At 39.9% G+C, this 22,935-nt stretch overlaps 1 protein-coding gene across 1 annotated transcript in view; it reads left to right on the top strand.

Moving 5' to 3' along the window:
* The window catches only part of adamtsl3 (ADAMTS-like 3), a 740,135-nt gene that overhangs the window by 667,344 nt on the left and 49,856 nt on the right, over positions 1-22,935 (top strand). Inside the window, exons 22-26 of the mRNA XM_059952647.1 lie at positions 2,596-2,723; positions 11,918-12,046; positions 12,784-12,966; positions 14,603-14,722; positions 22,369-22,581. Of these exons, the coding sequence (XP_059808630.1) occupies positions 2,596-2,723; positions 11,918-12,046; positions 12,784-12,966; positions 14,603-14,722; positions 22,369-22,581 (773 nt within the window). The remainder of the gene's footprint in view (positions 1-2,595; positions 2,724-11,917; positions 12,047-12,783; positions 12,967-14,602; positions 14,723-22,368; positions 22,582-22,935) is intronic.

Genomic DNA, 22,935 nt, shown 5'->3' with positions numbered 1-22,935 from the left:
CAGAAAAAAGCCCTTCAACCCGTCGAGTCCTTGCCAGCAAATCAACCATCAATTTACATTAATCCTACCCTAATTCCTTTCTTCAGTCCCCCCACATTGCCAATAACTCCTCTCCTTTACTCCCACTGATTCAACTACTGATCAACACACCAAAGATGATTCATGGTGGACAGTTCACCAACCAAACCCACATATTTGGGTTGTGAAGGGAAACTGGAGCGCACATGGGACACTGACGCACTGGTAGGGAGAAGGCAAGGGAGAGAAGTAAAGTAACAGAAGGGAAGTCTGGAGCATTATAAACTGCTGAAGTCAGATAGCTAAGTGAACAATCAGGGGAAATAACACTCTGAATGCAGCAAATGTGAAATGGAAGACTGGAATGCAGATGATCTGAAACTGCTGAATTTTCTTTTAAGTTTGAAAGTCGTAGAGAGACACAGCACAGAATCAGGCTCTTCAGCAAGTCTGTTAAGCATCCTTTATTTACACTAGTCCTACCCAATCCCATTTCGTTCTACCTACACTCCCATCAACCTCCACCAAAGTCCACAGATCCCACCACTCACTTTACAGAGGCCCATTAACCCACTGGTCCACATAGCTTGGGATGGGACATAAACCTGGAGCACCCGGAGGAAATCCATGTGGTCGTAGGAAGAACATGCAAACTCCGGGCAAATGGCACGGAGGATCAGGAAAGAACCCAGGTTGCTGGAGCGTGAGGCAGCAGCTCTGTGCTGACCTATCTTGTATCAGCTGAAAGTTGATGTTAATTTACTTTGATCTTCATTCTTCTGGAAGGTTAATGACCTGAAACTCCAACTCTGTGTCTTTCTCCACCAATGTCACCTGCATGTATATCCAATGATTTTTTTTTTATTTCAGATTTTATTTCCTGATTTATTGTGGTAAAGGAGACCATCCCAGTGGAGCAATTCCATTCCATCTTCCTACTCCTTACTTCCTTGCAACTAACAAGCCAATCAATTCCCCTTAGATTCTGTTGCCACATACCTAAAATAAGGGGTAACATACAGTAGCGAAGTAACTAGTTAAGAGATGTGCAGATAGATAAAATCATGGCTTGTCCTAAACATGTTGAAAAGGGAGGGTTGTGAAATCATTAAATTAATGACAGGCTTGCTGTATTGTTTTAGAAATATTATAATTAAGCTCTGTGTTTGACAGATTTGTACAATTTATCATGAAAGTTTAAAGATTGTATTGTGACCCCTGAAAAAAGAATAAGTTGGAAATTGACTATTGAGATGTCCAGGCTACATACAATGTGTGCAGATGAAAGGTGTTCCTTAAGCTTTCATTGAGCTTCGTGTAACAGTGCCGAAGGCTGCAGGCAGAGAGTTATTTTTACCTACCATCGTCTTTGTTCCTATATGGTCAGGTCTACTGGGCATGTCCTGAAAAGTCACACTGCACTAGATGACACAAACTTTACAATATTAGCAACACATTACACAGGCAATGGAGCATCAGTAAGGACAAAGTTCAGAATCAAAATCAGTTTTATAATCACTGATATATGTTGTGAAATTTACTGTTTAGTTACAGCTGTACAGGGCAATACAAAAATAATTACAAGATGTTACAATGAGAAATAATATAAAAATAAATAAATTGTGCTAAAAGAGAGCCAATTAGTGTGGCAGTGTTCATGGATTCATGGACTCTTCAGAAATCTGATGCTGGAGGGGAAAAAAGCTGTTCTAAAAAATTGAGTGAGCATTCTCTGGCTCCTGTACCTCTCCGTGACAGGTGGAATGAGAAGAGGGCATGACCTGAACAGTGAGAGTCCTTAACGATAGATGCAGTCTTCTTGAGGCACTGGCTTCTGAATATGTCCTAGTGTTGGGGATGTTTGTGTCCATGAAGGAGCTTTCCTTGATCAGCAATAGGGAGAGAGATCATGCTTTTCCTTATCGGAGAAATTCTCTTTGTTTCACACGTTACCCTCATCCTCTTTCCCTGCTACCTAGACTAACTTAGTACTTTGTTTCTCAGTTCTGATGAAGAATCCAAAAACTGAAATGTTATCTTTCTCCCTTTCCACAGGTGGTGCCAGACTTTATGATTTTTTTTTCTATTCTTATATCAGATTTCTAACATCTACAAAGTTTTTTTTTAAATTTTCTATTGACTAATCTGGCATATGAACATTTGTAGATTCAATGGAAGAAAAAGAAGTAAACATCTCCGAGTAGCAGAGGTTAGCTAGTTCTCTGAAGTGTTAGCGTGACACGATTGCAGCTTGGTGTGTCATGCTTGGTGTTCAATTCCACCCTTGTCTGTAAGGAGACTCTACATCAATGGGTTTTTCCAGATGCTCCAGTTTCTTTTCATGGTCCAAAGACATACCCGTTGGTAGGTTAATGGGTTATCGTAAAATGTCCTGTTGATTAAGCTAGGGTTCAATTGGTGGGTGGCTGGAGGAGTGTGGCTCGCTGGGCCAGAATAAATAAGTAAAATTTTTTTTCAGGTCAGGTTCTGTGGATAGGAAATCAGAAGGTTCTTTGAGAAGATGCATTAAATAGCCTTTAATCTGAATTTGTTTGCAATTGCCATATAATTTTGCAGGGTACAATTGCTGGATTCGGCAAGACTTCAAGTCCAGAATGTCACAAGGCAAGATGCTGGTCTTTATGGATGTACGGTAACCAATGAACTAGGAACAGATACTGAGGCCTCATTACTATTGTATTCAGGTGAGTTGATACTGACTTAGTGAAATTATATCATATAAGACATTTTCTAGAACTATTTAGCAGAAAATTACATGCATTCTCAAAATATTCAACCCCATGAAAATATTTAATTCGACGTATGAAGGTGATTGAACGTGTATCTGCTACATTGGGGACATTTCCACCAGATTAGCGATGAATTCCATGTTGCTACTTACAAGTGAGAAAGTGGTCCACCAACTACAATGGCTGAAATGTTAATGTGCCTTTTAATTACTCAATAGAACTGTTGATTACTCAACAGAAATTGCAGTGGATGAGCACTGGCTAAACTGTGCGCGAGGTGAGAGCTAGACTCTGCACGCATTCCTAGGTAACTCCTGTGGGCACATGGACTCCAAGCACCTCAGTGTACATCAGCTGTTGGATAAGATCATACTTATGACCATCAACCTTTATCGACCATAGTTCACTGAAACAAATCTGTATGAAACCTGGTCCTCGGGCAAACTGGAGTCCACCCACATTTGGGGATTCTCTCACAGCACTCTAATCTCTGTGAAGTGCCAGGTTGTGAGTGTCAATGACTTCTTCCTCTGCGGTGTGGGGCAACCTCTCAGCTGGAGCTTGGATAGATTTGTTGTGGATATATGGGATGTCTGTATTGAACAAGGTGGGAAGAATGAGTAGTGAAGCTTCTTTAAGCTATGTTACAGGACTGAAGACTCTGTGGTGTGAGCCTTAAAGTTAAATATGAAAATGGAAAAAAAACAATGTTATTCTTAATGAACCAGGACCATGAAAGACACTTGTAGATTTCTCCAGACGTACCATGGAGAAGCATTCTAACTGGCTGCATCACCCTGGTATGGGGAGGCAGCACTGAACAGGATCAAAATAAGCCGCAGAAAGTTGTAAACTTAGTCAGCTCCATCATGGGGATTGCCCTCCCCAGCTTCAAGGAATGATGCCTCAAAAAGGTGACGTCCATCGTTATGGACTCCCATCACACAGGACATGCCACCTTCTCATTGCTACCATCAGGAAGGAGGTACAGGAGCCTGAATGCACACACTCAGTGATTTGGGAGTAGCTTCTTCCCTTTGCCTTCAGATTTCTGAATGGACATTGAACCCATGAACACTATCCCACAACCTTTTTTTCTTTTTTTCTCTTTCTGCACTATTTATTTAACTTTTTAAACATATATGCTTTTGGTAATTTACAGCTTTTTTTATTCTTATGTATTGCAAGTTACTCCTGCCACATAAGAACAAATTTTGCGATGTACTATTAAACCTGATTCTGATAGTCAGTGCTGTCCCCTGCAAGTAGATGAGCCAATGGCACCCCTTCAGTATGGTGTTGTACTTACCGTCTACAGAAGAAAGAATCCCTCAGTCCCGAAGAAGGATCTTGGCCCAAAACTTCGACTGTTTACTGGTTTCCATGGATGCTACCTCCAGCATTTTGTATGTGTTGCTTTTAGATTTCCAGCATCTGTAGGCTTTCTCATATTTAGGAAAATCATGTTAGCAGAAATAAGGCAGTGGTTGTGTATGCTATGGTTGATATGGCTGAATAGGTAACAGCATGTATAAAGTTAGTAATGATGATATTGTCATAATGGCTGTAGTGGTGCATGCACTGTCAACTGTAATTTGTTGATATTACCTCTGAACTTGACTACAATGGAGAGGTCACTAAAATCTTCGCAACACTGGGACCGTGTTCTTAGGGCACCACTGCCTGCATTAGTCTTGTGGGCTGGGTTTTTTTCCCCACTCAAGTTGGATTTCTAACCTTAGTGTCTTCCTTGATCCGAGTGCAACATGTCTATTGTCAGTGTTGCTAAGCTGCAATGGTAGGTTTCCGTAATCATCTGTCCTTTAAAGGTGATGTCCATTAACAATGAATAGATCTTTATAAAGCACTATTGAAGTTACTAGCAGCTAATAGAAACGTCACAACTATCGTTGACCAAGTACAGAAGTCCAGGAGAAAGATCCTTGCACAAGAATCACTCACTGTCAGCAGCCGGACAAACAGGCAAAGGTACCCAACAGTGCCACTTATTTTTCTGGACATTTTAACCTCAGACCCATTGCATATCATGACTAAAATGAAAGCAAAATCTAGCAATGTTCAGTAGGTTAGATAGAGGCACAAGAGTTTCAAGGCAGTAAATTTTCATTTTTCCAAAGATGCTAGCTGCCTTTTGTTCAGCTGTTAGCCAGTCCTGTCCAATTTCAGTAAATTAGTTTTTGTTTGTGCACTATGCTTGGAAGTGTTATCATTTTGTTTTAGATTTCCAATACCTGCAGTGTTTTTCAGTCGTTTTACATTTTCCGATAATCGCTCAGCAATGACAAACCCTTCCTCTCAATCTATGAAGAATAAGTATAGCTCAGAATGAAACAAGATCCAGGGCTACCTCTGTCCACATGTCTGTTATGGCAGCTTAGTATTAACAATTTACTTCAAGGTCTCTTCAGTTCAGGTGGAGAGGATTAGTATCCTTCAGTTCTGGGGCTACCCAGTATTGGTTTACACGGCCTGTGATAGATTCCAGTGAACGGAGGCATTTCCGAAGTATGGGGAATCCCTGATGCAGGTCAAAGTACTTATCCTCTGGAAAAAGAATCAACTTTGCTTAGTGTCTGAAGTGAAAGGTAATACCTCTCAAAGCACTTTGAAAATGACCATAGCATCTTTACCAAGTCATACTTAAGCTCACAAGATTAGGTTTTCATATCAAAAGAACACACTCAGCTTAATTTAGCAGTGACATTAATCGCTGTTATATTCAGTGATGGTAGCCTGACTGTGACAGATAACCCCTCTCCATCTGTTGCAGACATCTGCATTGCTCAGAAATTCATTGTTCCTGGGAGCCTTTGAACTCAGCTTTTGGAATGTTTGGATCTTATTCCGTGAATGAACAAACCCCGGGTAGTCTGTGTAGCGTATTGAATATTTCAGTAATATTGCATAAATATTGTTCGATTAAGCATTGTTTGGTTGTTCACATAATTCACTATGGGTTATAGGTAAGAAATGTGTGAATGCCATATGACACTACGCCACCACATCATAGCACCTCACTAAAAAAGGGGTGAAAAACTAAGTAGGCAAGTGTCCCGGCTCCTCTATTTTACTTTTGATTAGTTTCTGAAGTTACAAATTGTAACAGTGGCAGCGAGGAAGTTTTAAAATGAACTCAAGGTCACTACCTACTGGTTGAAGCACAGCACAATTTTCTTCAGAGGGGGAGAGAGAAGTTCAAGTTAAAAAAACAATAAGGCAGAAAATGGACAAAGTTAACAAGCAACAAGTGTTGTCCACAGGATCATAAACAGTGAGCACCAGGTGATAATACAGATTGATGGAGACCTTGAGTCTGGTTTGGGGTGTAAAATGTTTCTGCCAGTACCTGTATAGGAGAGAGCTTGCCCTACCCTCTTCACTAGTGTCCATTTTCAGTCCACAGAAGAGTGTTCCGCTAACAGCAGCAGTGCAAATGCAGAGATGAGCTCTGTTTCTTGGAGGACACAATAACAAGTTTGAATACAAGAGGACAAATAATCATGAAGATGTTGATGGATTGTCCTGTTTGCACTCTTGGAGTATACTTAATGAAAATCAAACGTCTACTTATTATGGCAGAGATGATCCAAAGGGAGGCCAAGAAACATCCCATATTGTCTCAGGTCTACATGGTGACCCAAAATGGCTGGAATGTGCAGCAGAAATTCTAGTTTCCCAGTTTTTTTTTTCATTAGTGCTGGGATGAACTTGCCCTTGACAGGATTTGCCTTATGTGGGGATTGAGAGTTGTTGTACTGTCCAAATTGAGAGCTAAAGTGTTGCAGGAGCTACATGCTGTTTATCTAGGCATGGTCAAAATGAAAACGTTGGCTCAAAGCTTTATCGGGTGGCTTGGGTTAGATCAGCTGATCAATCAGCTTGCTATGTATGTACAGGATGCCCACTCGTCTAGCAGATACCAAGAGCAGTGCCTCTCTATCCCTGGGAATGGCCTGCATTTCTCTGGCAGAGGATTCATGTGGATTTTGCCAGATGGGAACTAATTTCTTGTTCGTAGTGGATGCAGTTACGAAGTGGCCAGAAGTGTTCCCAGTAGCCCCCACCACAGCTTCGTACTCTGTTGATGTGTTGAGAAGCCTCTTATCAAGATGTTCCAGAACACTTACTTGGTGACAATGGACCAATGGACCAGATGGACCAATGGACCAGAGCGGTTTCAGACATTCCTGAAAATGAATGGAGTTACATCTGCACTGTACCATCCACCTACAAATAGCTTGGTGGAAAGGGTTGTCAAGTGTCTAAAGAACTCACTGAGAGCAATGTCAGCAGAACACACTACACTGGCACTGAATAGGAAGCTCACCAATTTCTTCCTTGTATATCACAATGCAGCACACTCCACAACCAACAACTCACCAGCTCTGCTCTTCCTGGGTCATCACTTACACTCACACTTGGATCTCCTCAAACCCAATCTCAGAAGGAGTATGCAGGAGAAACAGCTGGGACAAATTGAGGCTCCTCAAGCCAGGAGGTTCTATGTTTCACTTCTGGACAAGCAAATCTGGCGAGGGACTACAGAGAAGATCAAAAATGGGTACTTGGAATGACTAAAGGCAGAACTGGACCACTCGCCTTCACAGTGGAGATTGTGTCCAATGTCATCTGGACACGACACAATAACCAGCTGAGGACAGCAGAGTCAATTGTTAGAGATGAAAGGTGTACAGAGCTGTCAGAAGCACTCCCTGCAGTCCCAGAGTCAACTCCTACAACCACAATGGAGGAGCCCCCAGAACCGTCACAAGTCTCAACTTAAGCCCTTCCCCCTTGTCAGAAAAGACATTATCCCACAAGAGTAAGAAATGCTCGACTGCGTTTAAATCTTTAGGCCTGAATAAAACAATTAAAATTTACTTTGCTGTGGATGTCTACATAGTAGTTGTATTATTTAGTATATATGATGATAAGCTAGAGAACAGTATGTTACATATATAAGTTGAGAGGCATTCTATATTGAGTTGGGAGTTTATAGCTAAGCAGAGAGGAGTGTAGTGCATTTAATATTTTCATAATATTTGATAGATATTGTAAGAATATTGTTTGTTTAAGCATTATTTGTTTGTTTAATAATTCACAACGAGTTATATGTAAGAAGTATGTGAACAACATGTCACTGCGCCACCACATCATATGTGAGTGCCTTACTGAAAAAAGGAAGGGGAAAAGAACTTACGTATGCAAGGGTCTCGGCTCCTGTGTGTGTTTTTTTAAATCAGTTCTTAGAGTAACAAAACATAACAGTCTGTAAGATGCTGATGCATATTTAGATGCAAAACACAACCTAAGATATCGAGTAGCAGACAAAAGAGGTTGCTGTTGCTGGAATCTGGAACAAACTCAGCAGGTCAGTAGCATCTATGGAAACAGGTACTTGTCAATGCTCCATCTGAAAACTCTGCATTTGGAATGAGGCAAGTGGAGAGATGGCCGGTGTGAGGAAGGGTGGAACAGATGCTAGTACACAATAGGTGAAATGAGAGGGAGAAGAGAACAGAAAGATGAAATAAGGGAGCCAAAAACATAGATGTGCAGGTGAGTGTGTGTGGGAGAAGAATTCTCACTGTAGGTTACCTGGAATGGGAAAATTTGTTTGTACCACTGGACTAAAAGCTTTCCTTCCCCCCCCCAAGTGAAGTATGAGATGTTCAAAGTTAAAAGTAAATTTATTATCAAAGTATATATAGGTGTGTGTGTGTGTGTGTGTGTGTAGCCATATACAGTCCTGAGACTCATTTTCTTGTGGGCAGACTCAATAAATCCATAATATAGTATTGACTATCATAGAATCAATGAAAGACCGCACCAACTTGGGTGTTCAACCAATGTGCAAAAGACAACAAACTGTGCAAATACAAAAAGAAAGAAGTAAAATTAGTAAATAAATAAGCAATAAATATTGAGAACATGAGTCGAAGAGTCCTTGAAAGTGAGTCCATAGGTTGTGGGAACACTTCAGTGAAGGGGCAAGTTAAGTTGAGTGAGGTTATCCCCTTTGTTTCAAAAGTCTGTTGGCTAAGGGATAATAACTTTTCCTGAACGTGGTGGTGTGAGTCCTGAAGCTCTAGTCCCTTCTTCCCGATGGCAGCTGTGAGAAGAGAGCCTGCCCTGTGCAGTGAAGGTCCTTGATGATGGAAGCTGTTTTCCCACAACAGCATTTCAGGTAGATGTCCTCAGTGTTGGGGAGTGCTTTACCCATGATGGATTGGGCCATATCCACTACTTTTTGTGGATTGTCCCACCTATGTGCCTTTAGCCATCCCTGTGTAATGGGGAAGACCAAATAGAAATATGCTGGTATGGAACTGAGAAGTAAAGTTAAAATTGTTAAGATGAGCTGCAAATGAAGAGTTCCCTTTAGAGATACAGCACAGAACAGACCAATCCAGTCATCCACCAATTTTTCTAAACCCCAGGTTAATCACATGACAATTTATAATGACCAATTAATCTACTAACTATTATGTCTTTGGACTGTAGGAGGAAACTAGTTCATGCGGAGGAAAACTACGCATACAGAGGAAGGAAAATACAAACCTGTTTGCAGAGAATTCCGGAATTGAACTCCCAACTCCGATGCCCTGAGCTGTAATAGCATTGCGCTAATCACTATTGTGCAACAGAGCACAGATTCCTTGCAAAATGGTCGCCTGGGCTTCAGCTGGTTTCTCCAGTGTAGAGAATGCCATGTGTGAACCCCAAATATAGTAGATTGGAAGAGGTGTAGATGAACCTATCTGTCACATAGGAGGTCTGCAGAGATTCTTGAATGGCAATGAGGAGGTGGCCGAAGGGATTGATGTCACGTCAGCAGTTGTTCCAGGTTGAAGTGGCAGGAAGTGGAAAGGGGTGGGTTGGGAGGAATAAGCCAACAAGGAGTTTCAAAGAGAGTTATCCCTTCAGAAAGGGGGAAGAGGGGAAGGTATAGCTTTTGTTGGGATCACTTGGAGCATGTGGAAACGGTGATAGGATGAGATGTAGGGACCAAAGGAACCCTATCTAGGAATAGAGGTGGGTTGAGGGTAGCTGTGCATGAAATGGAGGAAATACATATCAACTATATGCGGGTAAATTTCTTTAGCTAGAGGGTGTTGAATTTGTGGGATTTAATACCACAGGCAGCTGTGGACACTGGGTCGTTGGGTGTATTTAAGGCAGAACTTGACTGGTTCTTGACTGGATGTAGCATCAAAAGTTACGGGGAGTGGGGCTGAAGAGGGGGATAAAAGGATCAGCCATGAATGAATGGCGGAGCAGACTCAATGGGCCAAATGGCCAAATTCTGCTCCTGTGTCTTATGGTCTAACTACAGAACCAGAAAAGGAAAGTGTCAGAGATTACCCAGTTGAGTTTGAGGGCAGGATGAAAGTAAATGGTAAATGCGATGGAATTGATTATTAACTTGAGCATTTACCATCTACTTTCATCCTGCCCTCAAACTCAACTGGAGGAACTCAGCAGGTCAGGCATCATCTGTGGAAAAGAGTACAGTTGACATTTCAGGCCAAGACCCTTCATCAGGACTGGAGAAAAAAAAGATGAGGAGTAGAATTAAAAGGTGGAGAGAGGGGAGGGAGAAACACAGAGTGATAGGTGAATCCAGGAGGGGGTGAAGTGAAGAGCTGGGAAGTTGATTGGTGAAAGAGATAAAGGGCTGGAGAAGGGGGAATCTGATAGGAGAGGACAGAAGACCATGGAAGAAAGGGAAGAGGAGGAGCACCAGAGGGAGGAGATGGGCAGGCAAGGAGATGAGGTGAGAGAGGAAAAAGGAAATGGGGATCTATACAGAGATAGACAGATACTTTATTCATCCCAAAGGAAATTACTGTGTCACAGTAGCATTACAAGTGCACAGATATACAAATATTAGAAGAGAAGTAAGAAAGAATAAAACATAAGTTACCTCAAACAGTCTAACAGGAGGAGTGGGTGGGGGGGGGTCATCACTTCCCTGGCTATAGGTTGACTCATTATAGAGCCTAATGGCCGAGGGTAAGAACGACCTCATATGTGCTCTTTGGGGCAGCACAGCTGTCTTTGCCTATGACTGAAAGTGCCTCTCTGTTCAGCCAAGATGGCATGCAGAGGGTGAGAAATATTGTCCAGAATTACCAGGATTTTCCATGGTGCCTTTTGTTCTACCACAGCCTCCACTCTATAACTCCTATAACAGAGCCAGCCTTTCTAATCAGTTTATTGAACCTCTTGGCATCACCTGGTAGTTGCCATTGCCCCAACACACCACCGTATAGAAGATTGTACTGGCAACAATAGACTGCTAGATTATGTGAAAGAGAGGCTTGCATAATCCAAAGGACCGCAGTCTCCTCAGGAAGTAGAGGTGACTCTGGCCCTTCTTGTACATAGCTCCACTCAAGTCTGTCATCCAGGTGCACCCCCAGGTATTCGTAGGTCCCAACTACATCCATGTCCTCACTATCAATAGTAACAGGGACCAATACAGTCTCAGTCTTCCTAAAGTTCATCACCATCTCCTTTCTCTTACTGATGTTGAGCCGCAGTTTATTCAGCTTGCACCAGTTGACAAAGTCCTTCACCATGGCCCTGCATTCATCCTCCCATCCTCCCTTTATACACCCAAGTATTGCTGAGTCATCAGAGAATATACAGAAATGTGCTTGAGGAGCACAATCTCACTCAATTTCCTTTCTCTTAAATCTTAACAATAGATAGACAAACTTCAGTCAGTACTGCTGGTGGTTCAAACCAAGTCTAAACAAACCTAAGTACCTGCAAGGGTTTAGGGTGTCAAATAAAGACGTAATAGATGTCATGTTTTAAACCTAGGAATACGAAACAGACATGGATATTTTAGAAGGATACTTTGAGAGCTTTCAATAGACATAGTTTCATTTTTCTTCTAAGTGCTATCTGTAAATTTAACATCATGAATTTTCAGCAGCGTTTCATTTTAAATGCCTACATTTAAAGATCTTGTGGTGATTTCACAAAATTGTTCTTTTTTATGCTTTTATTTAAATCAGCAGTTAAATTTGTGCTTAGCACCTTATGTTGAAGTATCATCAATTTTAATGATGCATCATCTTAATGTATACAAGTTCTGTGTTGTTGATGTTTTACAGAAACCCCTGCCATCAAATTTTCCAGGAGAAGTATCATAAACCTTACAACGTGGCACATAACAGCTGTTGTTGGAAGTGATTTATTGGTCAGACTTGGGGCAACAGTAATCATTGATTGCCCAGTTGAAGGTAAATGAAACAGAAAGGATTATTTGTAACATTTATTTAAAAGTGTATTGTAATATTATATTAAGTGATTGTACTTTTTTCTCAGTGCAGGAGACCCATTAAGAGTTGCACCAACTATCTAAAGGTTCTGTGCATTGGGTCTCAATCTTCTGAACTTTCCTAGTTTAATTTTAAATGCTTAGTTCTTCTCTTAACATATATGAATTTGTTTTCTGATATGCTCTAAGAATTGCCTGCAGAAAATATATTCTTATCACCTTTGTTCCTTTGCTGAAGGTTTTTTTTCCCTATGTTGGTACTGACTTAACAATGGAAAAATTTTCCTGAAAATCTATCAGATCATTAATGTTTCTCATATCACAACACAACTCTATTTTAAAGCGCTTGTTAAGCACAAAGGACTGTTGCAAAGGCTTTCAAAAACATTATATAGTTTGACATTTTTTTATTAATACTTTTCATATTACTACTTTAGTCTGTGTGTCTCTTTAATGAAGACTTTGTCTAATAGCTTAGTCACCAATACAGTCTTCAATTATTTACATTCCATATGGCTTTAGCAAAACAAATAGTTTATTCCATTTCATATCATTGTTAAAATCCTATATAACCTTGTGTTAATGTATGTTACAAAATAGAATGCTTCATTTTTAAGCCTTGTTTTATAAGAATACTATTCTAAGATTATATGAGTTTCCTGTATCTAGGGAGTATAATTGTGTTATTTGTTTGAACAGGTGTCCCTGAACCAAAGATTATTTGGCAAAAAAAAGATGTTCTGTTAGGAAACAATTCTGTTCAATTTCAAAATGGATCTCTGGCACTGGTAAATACTACGCTTGCAAATCAAGGAATGTACACTTGTACGGCCATAAATGAAGTTGGAGAAGCAACTGTGTCAACAGTCATTAATCTAACTGGTAAGATCTCACATTATTAACCAAAACACAGTGATATGAGACCAATTTCCACCCATTGCCAGCCAGAGAAAATCAGAAAGAATTTAATTCCCAAGCTATTCTCTTGTGTTTTATAATGTTCAACTTTAAGTTGTTTTTTTTGTGTGTATGGAAATTAGGTCAGGCTTGAAGATTAAATTAAAAACATAACTTTAACAGAAGTCATTTAGCAGGCCATCAGATGTTTTGGAAATCACAAATGGAACTTTGAAAACCAAATACTCAGTTTGTTTACCTATTATAATCCCTGGAAGAGTCACAACTAAAATGATAAAGATTTGTATCCAATATCTGAGTGTGGACCTTGGCCTTAGCTGCCAATTTGGAGATGCTAGATTCTACCCTTCATTGTTAACTCTCATCTGACCACTTACAGTGAAGCTCCAGTAATCCACTCTCCAAACAATCAGAATCAGATTATTTTCACTGTCTTATCTGACATGAAATTTTATTGTTTAGGGACAACAGTATAGTGCAAAAGTCAAAATTACTATAAGTTACAATAGAAATAAATAGTTATAAAAAGAATAACAAGGTAGCATCCGTAGGTTCAATGCCCATTCAGAAGTGGCAGAGAAGTTGTTTCTGAATTGTTAGTGTGAGTGTTCAGGATTCTGTGCCTCCTCCTGATTGTATCGAGAAGAGGGCATGTCTCAGATCGTGAGGATCCTTAATGATAGATGTCTCCTTCTCAAGGCACCACCTCTTCATAGTGGGGGGGGGGGGGGAGGTTGCCTGTGATAGATCTAGCTGAGACTACAAGCCCCTTCTGCCTCGCCACCAGGCTATAATGCAGTCAGTCTGAATGTTCTGCACTGTATATGCATGGGCTCTTATTGGCACACCAAATTTCCTTAAACTCCAAATGAAATAAAGCTGCTGGTGTGCCTTCTTTGTGCATCAATATGGTGGGCCAGTGTCAATCCTCTGAGATGTTGGCACTCAGATACTTGAAACTGCCACCCTTTTCACTGCTGACTCCTCTCTGAGGGCAGAACATCTCTTTACAGAAGTCTACAATCAATTCCTTAGGTTGTTGTTGCACCACATTTAGAAATACTGATGATTCAATTTCTGGCTCAACAGGTAATGTGTGTGCTTGTGCTCCTTTCCCACTCAGCAGGGCCATGTTTCCTCCACACTTGGTCCCTATTTCCCATGTTCTCCTTAAGTTGACCAGTGTCCTGTTTCCCACACTCGCTATACCTGGTTCAGTAGAAACTATTATAATGCTTTCTTTTATCTGGAAAGAATTAATGATTTTTGTATGTTAATACGGAATAATATCCAATGGTTCAGAAAAAAAATAGCAGCCATTCATCAGCAAAATCCTGAACTAATGGATTATTGGAATTTTATAAGCTATTTTGCAAAAGTCAATAGTCAATTGTTCATTGAAACGAGTGAGGGAAAAAAGTCTGGTGAATATTTGACTGACGAAGTCCATCTCTTGCTGACACACCGGAGAATTATACAAAATGCACTGACAGAAGAGGGATGCTTTTACCACACTTTTTCAAAAGGAAATATTGTAACTAATATTGGGAGAGTTGCAAGTAGAATTTGACAAATAAAATAAGTTCTCTCATCTATTTAGAGCCAGGAGCCGCGGCACAGACTGTGGGATTCCATCAAAACAAAGGGAAAAAACATGTCTTAATGGCATCAAAGCTTGGCACTCCAGTTACAGTTAAACAAGGGAACGTGTTACGCATGGGTGAGTTTGTGTTTTTCTTTGTTGTAATATTCATTTTATACGTGTTTAAGAATATTAAATCTGTTATGGCACCCTGTGGAACCAATTAGTATAAATTACAGCCAAACCTAAGTCTAATTATATGGTCTATTTTTAGAATTCTTTCTGGCTCCAAGGAAATAAATGTATGGAAGATGTCTGAAACAAAAACCCTATTGCAGGAGCCAACTTTAAATCGGTTCTGAATAGTTAAGAATGAATGCAAAACCGAGCAGAAATGCACAAAGTAAAATATAATCATTTCTCAATAATCAATAATCAATGACTTGGACTCGAAGGGGTACCTGGTGCTGGACCTGGAAAGTTTGAAGTCAGTGAGACCTGAAGAGTTGAGAACAAGCGGGAAGAGTATGTGGGGAGAACATAATAAGCAGCAAGCACAAAATGCTCAAGGAATTCAGCAGGTCAGGCAGCATCTACGGAGAGGAATAAACAGCCGTCATTTCGGGCTGAAACCCTTCAACAGTCCAGTATTTTGTGAGTGTGTTGCTCTGGATTTCCAGCATCTGCAGAATCTCTTGTGTTTATGAGGAGAACATAAATCCTGGAGGCTGGAGTTCATTGTTGCTTGATTGCACTAAATGCAGAATATAATGACAACAACTTCACATAGCGTTCCACTTCTAGAATTTAATTCCATTGAGTTAAGGCAACTGACGACAACTTTCTGCAACCACGAGGAGATTGGAATGAATGTTTAACCCTTTGACAATTGTTTAAAATGGAGAAATGGAGGTGGGGTGCAGCAAGAGTGATTAAAAAGTAGACAACAAAAATGAAGAGATAGGATACCCACGCATGCAATCCAGGTGCTGGACAGCTGCTGCAGTAAGATGTCTTTCAAGGAGAAAGCTGGACTTCACAATCTGATTTTTACGATTTCATGGAATTTAGCAGATTATGTCTCCATGTGCAAACATGAGGGAATCAACAGGTTTTAGTTATTGTTGAAAGGAAGCAAATTTCACTCATGAAGCTGACATTCATTGTCCAATGGACAGTTCATTACAGCTGAGTGATTCGCTTGACCACTGCACCATGCTGCACTGGATGTTGTACATTGTATGAACAACGCAATTAAGATTCAGGACCAACCTCAACTTTAATTCAAGTTTATGTTAAGAAAATAGGCAGACCTTTTATCCTGTAGGAGTTCCATACCCTGGGTTAAAGGTTTGGAAAAGAGATATTTCTGTCTTCTGTTGCTTTGAGCTCTACAATAAGTGCCAAACTGATGATGTCATGGTAAAGGGGCAGAAAGTTATTCCATTGTTCCAGTTAGCAGGGTCAATAGAGTTATAAAATCACTGCCCACTGTAAGGACTTGGAGGCACATTCTAATAATAGTCTTTACTGTATTAGTCTGATACTTAGGTAGTATCCTAGACTTGTTAGAGGGGTTTACATTTTAGATGAATTCTTAACGCTTGTACTTGTGTCCAAATCTGTCTAATTATATGGTCTGTTTTTAGAATTCTTTTCAGCTCCAAAGAAGTAAATGCGAAAGTGCCATCACCTTCAATGTGATGTGTCCAGGCTGTTGTCTATGTACATTTCTACCAAGTGCACTCAACCTAGTTCATTCCAAGTGCTCCAGCTGTGCTCTTAACCACATCTCCTTCCTCTCCAGAACACAGAAGGAATCCCCTAGTTCTTCCAGACCATCAGGTCCGCTAAGAATACCAAAAGACAATTTGAAGTAATACGTTAATAAGGTTACTCATTCATAATTTGTGCCTTGCAGAAGAGGTTTGGGTCTATTTGGATAAATACATTGACTTTATATCTGGCAGTTTACCATGTTCCCTCACAATGCCACCATCAAATACAACCTAACCCTCTGCTCCACTTTCATCATGGAAGGGGATAGTTTTGTCCATTACACCTTAATACCCCCTCAATCAATCTGAATACCCACTCACCCCTGAGTGACACCTTCCTGTTCCAGTGTCAGAGATGTAAAATCTGACCTCTGAACCTGTCTCTCCCCACAATCCTGGGCCCAAGTTTTTTACCAGGTGAAACAGCAGTTTATTTGTACTATTTAAATTTAGTAAGCTGTAGTCACCTCCCACAATTTCTCCCCCTCTAAAGGGGAGACCAAAAGTAGACAGGATGACAGCTTTGCAGAACATCAAACTTGCTTACCTCTCAGGTTAATTCCCTGCCTCAAAATCATTCTGCTCTCTGGTCTATTCTACAACAATGAAATGCAGTTTAAGCTACAGAAACAGCACTACATCTTTCGATGGGCCTCTCTTCAGCCTTCCAGACTGAAGACTGAGTTCAACACGCCAGTGACTCAGACTCAGTTCTGATCTCTGGTGCTGTCTATGTTGAATTTACATATTCTCCCTGTGACCACTCTGGTTTCCTCCAGGTATTTCAGTACCCTCCCACATCCCCAAAATGTGAAGGTTAGGAGGTTAATTGGCCACTATCACTTACCTCTAGTGTTCAGGTGAGTGATACAGCCTAAGCAGAGTTGATGGATATGTGAGTAGAGTAAATGGGCGAGTGTAAGATTAGTACAAAACTGGATGTTTAATGGATTCACTCAGTTGAAGGTCTTGTGATTTTTTTTAATGTAACTCCACATTATGAGAACTATTGTTCTGCATTTTGGGCAACTATTGGTATTTATGTCATTTACAACTCTTCTACCATTGTCTGTTGACCACCTTATATGCCCTCAACCTACACTATCACTCCTTTCAACATATAAAACTCTCTTGATTTTCACGTGCCTATTTTGTCCTTTCCCACCACTCCCCAGTTTCTCATCCTTGGTACTTGTTCAAAACTGGTAAGTTTTCTAACCTTTTTCTAGTCCTAATGCAACATTATCAACATAAAATGTTAACTTCTTCTCTCTCCATGGATTCCGCCTGACTGCTGACTACATCCTGTATTTTGTTTTCTTTCCAACTTTCCAACATTTACAATGCTTTGTTCTAAAGTTTCTTACATTTATGTAAAATGATCTTCTTTTACCTCATTTTTTAACCCTGACCCCCTGCAAGCATTTTATATTCTTTCTTCTCCGATACGGCAGAATGACAATGTGAGTTGTAAGAAGAATACAGATAGACTGTGTTAAGAACATGGCAAATGGAATCTATTATAGAAAAATGTGAAACTGTGGATGTTGATTTTAAAAATGGAAAAGGATGTTTTTGAAAATGCCGAGAATTTGAGATGTTGTTCTTCCAGGAACCGTTAGTGTTGAATAAAATCACTGAAAGGTAACCTACAGGTACAGCAAATGGAAATAGAAAAATAAACTGTAGATGCTAGAAATATGAAATAAAAATGGAAAATGATGGAAGCACACAGTCAATCTGTAGATCAGGGAGCATCTGTGGAAAGGGAAACAGCAGTTCAGGTCAAAGACCATCAAACATAAGATGTGAGCAATATGCTTGCCTTTGTTGGAAGAGGATTTGAGGAAGAGAGTAAAGACATCTTAATTATACCTGGTTAAGCTGTATGTGGAAAAGGATGCACAGGTCTGGTCTTACTGCACAAGGAAGGATATGATTGCAACAAGAATGGAACAAAGATTGACCAGATGTATTCATTGATCAACTGTCCATTCAGGGGAGATCAAGCAAATGATCCCCATATCATATATAATTTGGAAGGAGAGATGATCTAGTTTAAACATTGAGAATTCTTAAGGTACTGGAGAAACAGAAGAAATTTCACTAGCTTGCTCAGATGTTTCACAACTGAGATAAGAAGAAAGATCTTCACCCAGTGTGTGATGAACCTTTGGAATTCTCTACTGTTGAGATGGAGAGCTTTGAAAATATTGGTAGCTTTTTAAAACAATATATTTTAAAGCAATCAAAGAATGTAGTATTAGTGGTTCTAAGATAAATGATCAATCGCAATGCAGGGGACTGAATGTCTTACTTGTGCTTATATAATGATTTTATCATCATCAGACATGATTGGATATTCACTACTATGTGATACTGCTTGGAAATATTTGTTGTTGCTGCTGAAACTATGAAAATTTTGCACTGGCCTATCTTTGCAACCACTTGTGAGCACTTTGCACTGAAATATTTAAATCTAATAAGGATAGTATTATCGTTTTTCAGACTCATATTTACTGTTGATTGAGGCAAAACTCCCCACAGGTCTTCACCCCTCCCTGTCTCGGTCTTCCCATCCTGCCTTTCAACCATCCCAAAAGTATGTGCTCTGTTAATCCTGGCTTCTTCTTCAACTCTGAATTAAATGCCCACCATTTGTGCTGGTCCTTCAATGTTCCTAGTTCCAGAATTTCTTCCCTTAGTCTTCATGCCTTTCTACCTCATTTGACTTTGAAGAGATTCCATTGAAACCAAATTGCCTGACCATACTTTTGGTCATTCATTCCAATACCTCCTTGGGCAATTATGTGTAATTTCTTCAGGTATGATACTGCTCCTGTTTTGCACCTTGGGGGGTATTGTGCTATTCAATTCAAAGCTGGTGTTATAAAATGCAATTTATTTTATCCAGAGCCTTGGAACAACAAATTGTGAAGTAGAATTATAAATCTTCATTCAAATGTTTACTCTTGCATGACCCCTGTCCTACAGATCACGTAACAAACTTGTGTAAAAGTAATTGTTTTCTTGCCGCAAAAGAATTGGAAACGGATCAGGCAGACCATAAGACCATAAAAGCATAGGAGCAAAATCAGGCCATTTAGCCCACTGAGTCACGCTGATTTATTTTCCCCTCTCAAGCCATTCTCCTGCCTTTGCCCTGTAACCTGTAATTATAGGCACAAGAAAGTCTGCAGATGCTGGAAATCCAAAGCAACACACACAAATTGCTGGAGGAACTCAGCAGGGCAGGTGGCATCTGTGGAAATGAATAAACAGTTGATGTTTCAGGCCAAGGCCCTTCTTCAGGACTGTGGCAGTATCTATGGAGTTAACATTTCAGGTCAAAGACCCTTTGTCAGTCTGTCTTCAATCTGTAAAATTATCTGTTTTTCTTTGCCCAATTTGATGCCCAGATTTCTGTGTGTTTACATCATTTTGTTTTTATGTCAGATTTCCAGCATCTGCAGTTCTTTTGGGGGGGGAGGGGTGGTCCAACAATACGGGGATAGTCCTTTATCATAGCTTTGAGGAATTCTTCTTTTACCAGTTGAAGAATGATGGTGATTATCATTAAAAAAAAAAGAACCTCATTCTACACAGTGAATGATACCCTCCAATCTTGGCATACAGTAGATGGTAAACCATTAGGCTCATAGTCAGCATTGCTGGGTAACTACTCTTTAACTCTAGGGTTTAGCCATGTCATTCTCCCGCTCTTTTACTTTTGAGTGGATTTGGGAGTTATAGAAACATAGAAAACCTACAGCACAATACAGGCCCTTCAGCCCACAAAATTGTTGTCCCTACCTTAGAAGTTACTAGGCTTATCTTCTACATCCTCTTCTTTCCACTTCTATTAGCAAACTACAATAAAATCATTTTTGGAGTAATGACTTTGGTGAAATGTTTTTTTTGTTAATAATATTGTGAACTTGGTTTGTTGCCAACATCTGTACAGATTAGTTAAATATGTGAAAGCTATTACATTGCTGCATTTCATTAATATGCTGAATACTAAGTCTTGATTTTTATTCTACAGAGATGTTGTTTCCAGATGTTGCCAAACCATTGGTAAAAATTACTCAACCCAAAATTTGTCCTCCATTTGGCTCACATATTGGAACTGACTATTGGGAGGTTCTATGATTTGAGTTAAACAAGTTTGAAAAGAACCATGCCACTGTATTTTTAGTTTTTCTTTCTTGTTACATGACTCACATTATTTCCATAGGTGACTCCTCAGTCAGAATCACTTCTGTGTGATACACACAAAATGCTAGAGAAACTCAGCAGGTCATGCAAAATAAATAGACAGCACTTCGGGCCGAGACACTTCTTCAGGACTGAAAAGGAAGGGGGAAGATGCCAGAATAAAAAGGTGGGGGGAGGAGAAGGAGACCAGCTAGAAGGTGATAGGTGAAGCCCAGTGGGTGGGAAAGGTCAAGGGCTGGAAAAGTAGGAATCTGATAGGAGAAGAGAGTGGACCATAAGAAGTGGGAAACCAGGAGGGAGAAATAGGCAGGTGAGGTCAGAGTAGGCAATAGAAGAAGAGGGAGGATTTCTATTCAGTGGTGAGGACTGGAAATGTCCTTTCCTGTAACTCTACAGAGGCTTCTTTGGTTTTAAATGATTTAGGAAAAGGTTTGTAACCACACATGTTTAGCTATTAATTATTGATCAGCATCTCTACCAGTAGCACAGCCGCTCAGGTAGTAGTTGTTGTCTCATGGTGTCAGAGCCACAGGTTCAATCTTGATCTCTGGCACTGTCTGTGTGGAGTTTACGTGTTCTTTCTGTGACTGTGAGGGTTCCTGCTCACATCCTAAAATAGGACAAACTGGTGAACTAACTGGGCACTGAAAATTGTCTCCCAGTGTAGAGATAAGTGGTAGATTTGGCAATGTAAATGGGCGATGGAAATAATTTAAAGTAGGATTAATGCAGGATTAGAGTACGGTGGATTGTGACGATCAGTGTAGACTTGATGACACTGTGCTTCAAATGACTAACATTTAACTGGACACAATCTCTATGTCCATTCATCTCTGCCTTTGTACAATTTACAAACAATAAATTGATGCTATCTTTTAAATTTAAGAGAGCCTCAGGGAAATATAGCATTAAAATATTTAAGTAAATGCATCTCTGACTCAGAAAGGGCTGGCAATCAAAAATACCTACAAACTTAATGTTTGATGTCCTTACAATGAGTTAATTGTTTTGGCCCATCCCTTAGTCAGCTGGCATGTTCAACTGTTACACAAATGGGAATGTTTCCTGGAGTAAATTTGGTTTTAAGCCCTTATGCGGCCGTAAAGGAAGCCAATATCATGATGAAATGTAAACAGCCAAATAATATAAATGCATTACAGAAATTGAACACAGAACAGAAATATTAGTTACTACTGATCTGCCGTTGTTCTTTTCAAAAAGAGCTGGGTCTTTGGCTCAAACACCATTGACACCAGTCGAACGCCAGTGTCTGTTCTTCTGAAGAAACGACCATAATGGAACCCAATCATGTCCAGTAGTGTACTTATGTGGCACAGTAAAAGGTAGTCTGAGATATACTGTATGCCAAAGAAGGAGATGTTAGAAAAGTGGCCAAAAGCTTTATCGACATGATCAGTTTTAAAGAAATCCATGGATATGGTCAATGAGAGGCTTAGGTCAAAAATTCCAAGATTTTATCCTACTAATCGAACAGCACATTTACCTATTCATGGCTCCAAGCAGAATGCTTTATGAGAGGTTTTTAGTTAATGGAAAGTTAAAAATGTAATCTATGATTTCCCGACACAATATATGTTGAAGGCATATCTGACTTTATCAATTGTAGATCATACCAATGTCATGATATGTGCTGGTAGAATGTAAACACCTTCAATTTAAATTTAACAGAGTATCTTTGTAAAATTTTAGAATAATTATTTAATTTCATTTTTTGTAGTACTAGTCACTATTGTGTGTGCCTTATTTTTTGTCTACCTTGTTTTCCAGGCTGTCCAACAGTTGCCAAGGACAAAATGACCATTCGCTGGTATTTCAAGAATCAATCCATCCACACTGTCTCAGAACTTGAATACAAAATACTCGCCAGGGGACGAGTCCTCGAAGTTAAAATGGCATTTGAGAGGCTAGAGGGACAATACACATGTCAGGCTTCAAACAACTTTCGATCGATCTCCGCTTATGTGAATGTGAGCTTTGTAGGTATGCTAAGAATTTATTCATTTACTGTTTTACATCATTCACCATTTTAAATTGGAGCAGCATTTGTGTAGGAGTGCACTAGAAGAGCTGAGCCTTCTGTGAATTACAACAGGAATATTTGAAGAGTGGGAGGCGTGAGAATCTGCCTCTAAAACAATTTAATGTCATGTTAGTCAACTGATCCTTTATACAAAGTAATTTTGTTGGTCTTCTTACTTCTCTATCTCCATCAGTCACAAATTATTTTCTTCTTATCCTACTAGTCTTTTTCTAGTTTATACTTTTGAATATCTCCCATTTAAAAGACCAAGCCTGACCTCATCTTTGGGATCATTAATATGAAGTTCCCAGGCC

The sequence above is a fragment of the Hypanus sabinus genome, chromosome 28 (genome assembly GCF_030144855.1).
Source record: "Hypanus sabinus isolate sHypSab1 chromosome 28, sHypSab1.hap1, whole genome shotgun sequence".
NCBI lineage: Eukaryota > Metazoa > Chordata > Chondrichthyes > Myliobatiformes > Dasyatidae > Hypanus > Hypanus sabinus.
This window is presented reverse-complemented; position numbering and strand designations above follow the sequence as displayed.